The sequence below is a fragment of the Dipodomys merriami genome, unplaced genomic scaffold (genome assembly GCF_024711535.1).
Source record: "Dipodomys merriami isolate MVZ:Mamm:240054 unplaced genomic scaffold, mDipMer1.0.p SCAF_17, whole genome shotgun sequence".
Taxonomy (NCBI): domain Eukaryota; kingdom Metazoa; phylum Chordata; class Mammalia; order Rodentia; family Heteromyidae; genus Dipodomys; species Dipodomys merriami.
Genome location: NW_027203048.1, coordinates 24,854,756 through 24,861,735, shown reverse-complemented (window position 1 = coordinate 24,861,735; position 6,980 = coordinate 24,854,756). Strand labels below are relative to the sequence as shown.

Here is a 6,980-nt window from a genome sequence, read left to right as displayed (position 1 = left end):
TAACTGAACCATTCGTGTACAACCTTCTGATGAAAACCACAAAAGCAGAGCACAGGCAGAGCACAAAAGAGGAAGGCTGTGGACTGTGTAGGATCTGACTCTGTATTGCATCTTTAGAAAAACCACCCTTCGTTTCCATCACCAGTTGAATTACAGTTCATCAGCGACTGACCATGCTGTGTATGGATGATGGTGCCCTGAATAGATCAGAAGGGACAGGGCTAGTCTTTCTCCATTGGGTGGGAGCTTCCTGGTGTTCCAGTCTTGGGTCTGAGTCTTCCCTCCAGAGAGATTTCTGATCCAGAGGCCCTCAGATAGGGCAGTGCTGAGGCATCCCTCCCCAGTGGCATTTGTCTGCCTATTGAGAGCAGAAAAGGCTCAAATGCTGAGAAGGACCCTTGCTTTTTCACACACTGCTGGACAGGCACGAACCCATTCTTAACATAGGAATAACAAATATCAAATAGGAAGCATTGAAGCCAGAGTCTTCAGTGGATTGAAACAAAATATGAAGTAGTGGTGGCTGGTGTGATATGTCCCCTGCCTGAGTACTTTGGGGGAGGGAAGGAAAAGCTCCTCCAGTCCATTGTTATTCAATGGCTTCTTTGTGCTCCTCTAACCCAGTGCTTGCTTGGAAGTAAGAGGACCAGGAACTTCCTCCTACCCGCAGGCACTTTGAACGATAATTATAGCCTTGGGTATGGTTAAGGCCAGATACTCTGCCCCAGAACATTGTTAGAGACCCCCCGCAGGCCCTCCAAAGTTGTTAGGGGCTAGGGTAACTCCCTTCCAGGTTTGAATCCTGAACTTGCCAATGCTGAGGCCATTCTGCTCTTCAAAGGGGGATCTGGGGGTGAAATGTCTAACTCATAGAAGAGCTTCCAAAAAGAATAGGTAACATTTTCAGGGAGTCTAAGATGTCAGGCAAACGTAGGTGGAAATGTAGCAGAACCCCAAAAATCCAACCTGGGCAGGTACCAGTGGCTCATGCCTATAATCCTAGCCACTCATGAGGTTGAGATCTGAGGATCACCACTTGAAGCCAACCTGGACATACAAGTCCATGAGATTCTTACCTCCATTAATCATGAAGAATCCAGAAGTGGTGCTGTGGCTCAAGTGGTATTTAGCCTAGAGCAAAAATGCTTAGGAATTTCAAGCCCCAGGACCAGCACACACAGACACAAAAATACAACCTGAAAGTTTAAGTACAATATTGGGAAAAAGATAAGAACAGTAGACATAAAAACTAAAAGCAGGTTTAAAGGTTTAGTTAATAGAGATAAGAAGAATTTTCTGTTTGAAAATGCAAACAGCCATATCATAAATATAACTAAGCAGATGTAGGGTGTTATAGAAGAAAAACACTAGCCAAGATCAAATTCCATTTCCATTTCTCCTATAAACAAGCTGAGACTTGTTCAAGTCACTCTGAGTCTTGCTTTCATTGTAACCCCCAGTGCCCACAGTTAACAAGGTACCATAAAACCATAGGATATGGCCCAAGGAGATCTCAGTGTGAGCAGAGGTAGTGCTGGTTCTCCCACTTTAACCCACCCCAGATTACAGCTGGGAGACTCTCTTAAGAGTGAGACTTAGATAGTTGCATTTGAAATCTGGGGCCTATCAGGCCCATGCCCAGTGCTGGGCTTTGTTTCTGGATGAGATTAATTTTGCTCTCCCCATCTACAATCTACCCAAGGAAGGCATAGATTGAATCAGGACACCCCCAAACTGACCACCAGAGCCCAGTCTAACTTTTCTTTTCTCTTGCAAAACTCTAGAGACCAGCATGGCTCTCAAATCACTCTTGGTGTTTTAATAAGGTAGAAGCCATGTCATCCTTCCTTGGATTCCCTCCAGCATACAAAGAAAGGGCAGATACCAAGATACCTAAAGAAATATGGAAGATACAGTAGTATATAGATTTTGGAGTAAAAGCAGTTGCCAAATATTAGTGATACTCTTTCTTTCCTTCATCAGTCAGTGCCAGTGTTCATTACCTGCAAAGTGTTTAATAAATACTTCACTTTGCATTGGGTGTGATAAACCACAGGAAACAAGGGCCACCAGCAGCAATAAGATCAGAATACTTTAATAAGATATCAGTGTCAAAATACATTTCCTTATAAAGTTAAGCTTCCATTCAGTTATAATGTCAGTAGGAATTCAACAATATAATAATGTTCATGAAATTGTTACATTGACAGGTAAGGTTAATATGAAGCTTGGAAAAATTTTAGAGTGTTGTTTTTTAAAGTAAAACTGCAAGGGTAAAATGCCCTTAATGCTGAGGCAACATACACAGGAAATCAAATACCAGCATTTACATGTCAGTAACCCTTCAAGTTCTGCTGCTGTGTGCCAGCCGAACTGTGCTGCCCAAGTATGACTCAGGCAACACAGTTCCTAGGTAATTTTACTCCTATAACTCTGATTGTTTGTAAAGTTTGTTTTTGTTTTGGGCAATAAGGCCCTCTGGGCTTACCGAATTCTAGGCCTTGAGTGCTTTGTGTGTGTCTGTGTGTGTGTTTAGAAACTTCAAACTATACTCATGACAGAAAATCTTCATGTTGATTGGTATCTAAAAACTAAAAGGTGTCATCCCTCTTCCCCAGTGAGTTACAAAGTGCTCTGGGAACACTATTTTCAGTGCTTCTTACCTATTCCTGTCACTTCATGTGACAGAGACCTCAGCTAGGTCCTGAGGCTAGGAGCCCAATCCTCCTTGGAGGTCTGCCTGCTGCTGGCCAGCAGGGGGTGCTGAACCTCAGCCTTCAGAGTCCTCTTTCTGAGGGTACTCTGCCTGCAGTTTGAGGGGGCACCCAGGGCTGGGGCTGGTCAGACCTGATGCCCTGGGTTTGGCACCCTCTCTCAGTCTAGCTCCAGGATTGTGAGCTAGGAGGACAAGAATGGGTCCATTGTATCATTTCTGAAGCCTCTCTTGCTTCCACGAATTCCCATCAAAACCATTTCATGGTAGTTCTGGAAATATCTGAATGTGCCATATGTGAGACCACGAGAGTCACATAGCTCAGTGCACTTGAAGGGCTAGCAAGACAATCTGAAGAAAAGTTAAAGCACTTCCTCTCCCTTAGCATTTGTCCCACCCCAGCCCCAACGTGCCATCACACCCTCTTGGCAGTAATAATAATACATACATACATACACACATAATACACAGAGAACGCGAGGAGAAGATAGCTCACAAAGCTCCCACTTAATGATTCCACTTTTTGGATTGTTTGTCACACCTATGGCATATCACAAAAGTAGAAAGCCAACAGAGAGAGAAAGAGACAGATCTTTCATCATGTTAGTACAGGCCTGTGGGAGTATTGTACAAATCTGCAGTATCAGCAACACCAAGAAAAAAAATAAAATTAACAGCTTAAAAAAAGATTACTTAAAGTGATTGTGTGAGCAGGATTCCATTCCCATTTCTAAGTTTTTAGAATATTACAAAGTACCCATATATATGATAAACACTTAACCCAGATATAAATTTTCCTTAAAAATCAGTATGCTTTTGAATAATAATAATAATAATAAATCCACCAGCCATTGGGTGGTATAGGGGAAACCACCAAATAGTTCAGAGAAAGCCACACCGTGCAACTTTTCACAGGTAACTGCATACCCAAGACTTCACCCTTCACAATGCTTTTCTCCTCAAAAGTCCTATCAAAATTAGAGCAAAGAGTTGGCCTAAATAAAGACACTGAAGTTCACAATATGCTGATTAGTTTTTTTTTTTCTTTTAAAAAAGAGAAAGGCTCTGAAAGGGAGACGCCACCAATCAAGCTGGGACAGCAAAATCCTTTTTGTTTCTCTTTGGCAACAATAATTCCAAAAACTTTAGTACAATGAAGCCAAAGCTTTCTCTACGGGAGAGCCAACATCCACCGCCATACTTGTTAATATGGAGGCTAGGTGTGTTAGAGAGATCTCTGGGCAACATAAATTAGAAGTTATTGACGGTGGGGAGGGAAAAATTATTGTCAAATTGAAGAACATCTTCATTGACAGCAAAATGGAGCAGTAAAACAATGATGTATTTTTAAAAGTAAGGGTAATAAAATGAGCATCTCAGAAAAAAAAGGCCACTGCTGGGTGACCTGGGCAAATCAGCCAGGTAAGTACATCTTGTAAGAAGTGTGCTGGTGTTAGAAATACCTAGTTGCAAAAATAGATGTAGAGTGAAGCTGGCAGGACGGCATTGGCAGGGCATGCTGGGTGAAGGCCCTGGCTCAGGTGGCCTGGTCCAGGGCTCTGAGGAGATCCCCTCCTTGCAGGAGTGTGGAGCTGCCGGGCACGGGGACATTCACCTCACAGTCATATCTGGTCAGTTCAGGCAGTAGGTAGGGCTCAAACGAAGGACCCAGCAGTCGGCTTGCTATACCTGCAAGAAGGGTTGTTGCCATACTTTAAATATCTGTATTACATACTAGAACACTAGAAACCAGCAGGATGAGGAAGGTGCACTTAGAAAGGCATTTCAGGTTTTCAGGTGTGCGTGCGCATGCATGCATACACCAGAACTGAGGCTTGAACTCAGGGCCTAGGTGCTGGCTTTTAGCATTTTCTGTTTAAGGCCAGTACTCTACCACTTGAACCATAACTCCACTTCTGACTATTTGCTAGTTAATTGGAAATAAGAGTCCCGTGGACATTTCTGCCCAGGCTGGCTTCTAATCATAATCCTCTGATCTCTGCCTGCTGAGTAGCTAGGATTACAGGTGGAGTCATATCACCAGCTCCTTGCTTTGGATGGGATAATCTTAATTTCCCTGTGTTCCTTCAATGCTGTCTTTTCCATGACCTACTCCCAGTTTGGGGGACAGGCTCAACAAAGGACATGTCTCAGAAATGCTAACATCCAAGGAAGCAGGACACAGACAGGCAGGGCTCTGAGATGGGAGAGGCTGGGTGGAAAGGCCCTCACAAAGCATCCTGGCTTCAGAGGATGAAGCTTCAGAAAGAGCTGGTTAAGCCCAGGGGTGCCAGTCCAAGGCCACTGTGTGTTACAGTAAGGACTTCTGGAGGGAATTTAGAACTACCTGTAGTCTGTGCACATGTATACCACAGAACACACATGTGCACATGTGTCTAAGATTTAAGAGAGTGAAACTGTCCTATCACCATGCTTCTTTTTACCCCTGGACCATTCTCAGCTGAGTAGGAGGATAAAGGGGAAACTCCAAGAGGCACCCAGGCCACCCCCGGAAGTGGGGCTCAGTATTGGAAAGCAGCTCTTCATGCTGCTTTTCAGGGTGAACTGCTTTCTCTTCCTTGGGCATATCTACAAAAGCTCATCCATGGTGAGCCTTTTCTTCCTGGTCTTCCTAGTCTTCCTGGTCTTCTTGGGGTTCATGCCTGCTTGCCCCACTTGCTTGTACTCCTATGGATGGAATGTTAGGATGGTATCAACAGATACCAAGGCTTACTATGCCTTGTTCATTTCTGACATAAGAGGGACAATGATTGGAATTGAAAAGATGGCTTTCCTGTGATTTCAGTATTTGAGGAAATCTGTGGGATTCATGCAAGGAGAACAATGCTAGCTACCACCCACTGTATATATCTGTCACCAGTACCCCAACTTGATGCAAAGCTTTCCTTTAAACTTCTTGGTTTGGCTAGACAAAAAACCATGCCTGAAACCAAGCTCATGCCTGAAATCTTACTTATCTCAATAAAGCACAAAAAAGACCTGAAATGGAGCGGTGGCTCAAGTGGTAGACCACCAGTGTTGAGCAAAAAAGCAGAGTGCCCAGGTCCTGAGTTCAAGCCCTAGTACCAGTGCCCATACAAATTTCCTGGTTTTGGCATGATCCCATTGGTGAAGAGCAGAGCTGGAATTGAAGTCCAGAGTCGAGGGGGTTCTATTGCCTGGGTTTTGAGCACAAAACTGTAATTTTCCCCAAACTATACCATTGAGGACAAAAACCTGATATGTTTTCCCACAACCACAAATTATGCTCATGTCAAAGAGAAACCTTTTCATGAAGACATGGATATTTCAGCTGAGCCTTCTAGACTGGCTTTCTACCGAGCCCCAGGTCACCATCCTGGCAATGTGCCCTCTATGCATGTGTTCAACTCCTGCCCAAACTCAGCACAAAGCCCTGGTGTGCAGGGGGCTTTAGCAATGTGGCAATGTGACTGGACTCTGCAACTCTTAGGTAGCAAGAACCCTGGAGGTGACATGCTCTCGGAAGGTTCTTTCTATAGCTCTGCAGTCAGATGACCCTCCACCCCCCACCGCAATACTTCTAGGGAGGGAGACACTGTTCTCTCCTGTAGCTGCCATTCTAAGGCAGCAAGCGTGTCCTGTGCTGAGCCAAGATTTGCCACCCTGCAATGTCTACCTCCAAGTCCCCTCCGTGCCAACTCTGAAATTCTTCCCACTTTTTTGGTCAGTCCTGGGGCTTGAACCCAGGGCATGGGTGCTGTCTCTGAGCTTCTTTTGCTCAAGGGTAGCACTCTACCACTTGAGCCAGTGCCACTTCCAGCTTTTTCTGAGTAGTTTATTGGAGATAAGATTTTAACAAACTTTCCTTCCCAGCCTGCTTTGAAGTGTAATCCTTGGATCTCAGCCACCTGAGTAGCTAGGATTACAGGTGTTAGTCACAGGAGCCCATCTCTTTCCCCTTCTTAACTCTCTCTCTTCAACAGTCCCTCACATATCATAGTTGTGAACCTTTCACTGCCCTGCCCCTCTTTTTTCTCACCCAACACATATGCCTATGGTGCTCAGCCTTCAGGATGCAGAACAAATTGGTATTCCCAGGTAGCTGAAACAGTCTCTAGCCTCCTGAAGTCTGGATTCTTTCTTTCAGCTACTCTAGTAATACCTAGGAGGGCCTGGTCCTTCCCTATACCTGACACTGTGCAGCTCCGGGAAGAAAAGAGAGGTGGGCTTAGTGCTGGAGACACCAGGCCCATGTGGGTGGTAGATTCCCATAGGAAGTACCTGC

At 44.7% G+C, this 6,980-nt stretch overlaps 1 protein-coding gene across 3 annotated transcripts in view; it reads right to left on the bottom strand.

Moving 5' to 3' along the window:
• Positions 1 to 2,079: 2,079 nt before the first annotated feature.
• Epas1 (endothelial PAS domain protein 1) overlaps positions 2,080 to 6,980 on the bottom strand; it is a 90,297-nt gene continuing 85,396 nt past the window's right edge. For all 3 annotated transcript variants that reach the window (XM_070025517.1, XM_070025518.1, XM_070025516.1), the window contains one exon: positions 2,080 to 4,402. In XM_070025517.1, the coding sequence (XP_069881618.1) occupies positions 4,251 to 4,402 (152 nt within the window). In that variant the 3' untranslated portion in view covers positions 2,080 to 4,250. The remainder of the gene's footprint in view (positions 4,403 to 6,980) is intronic.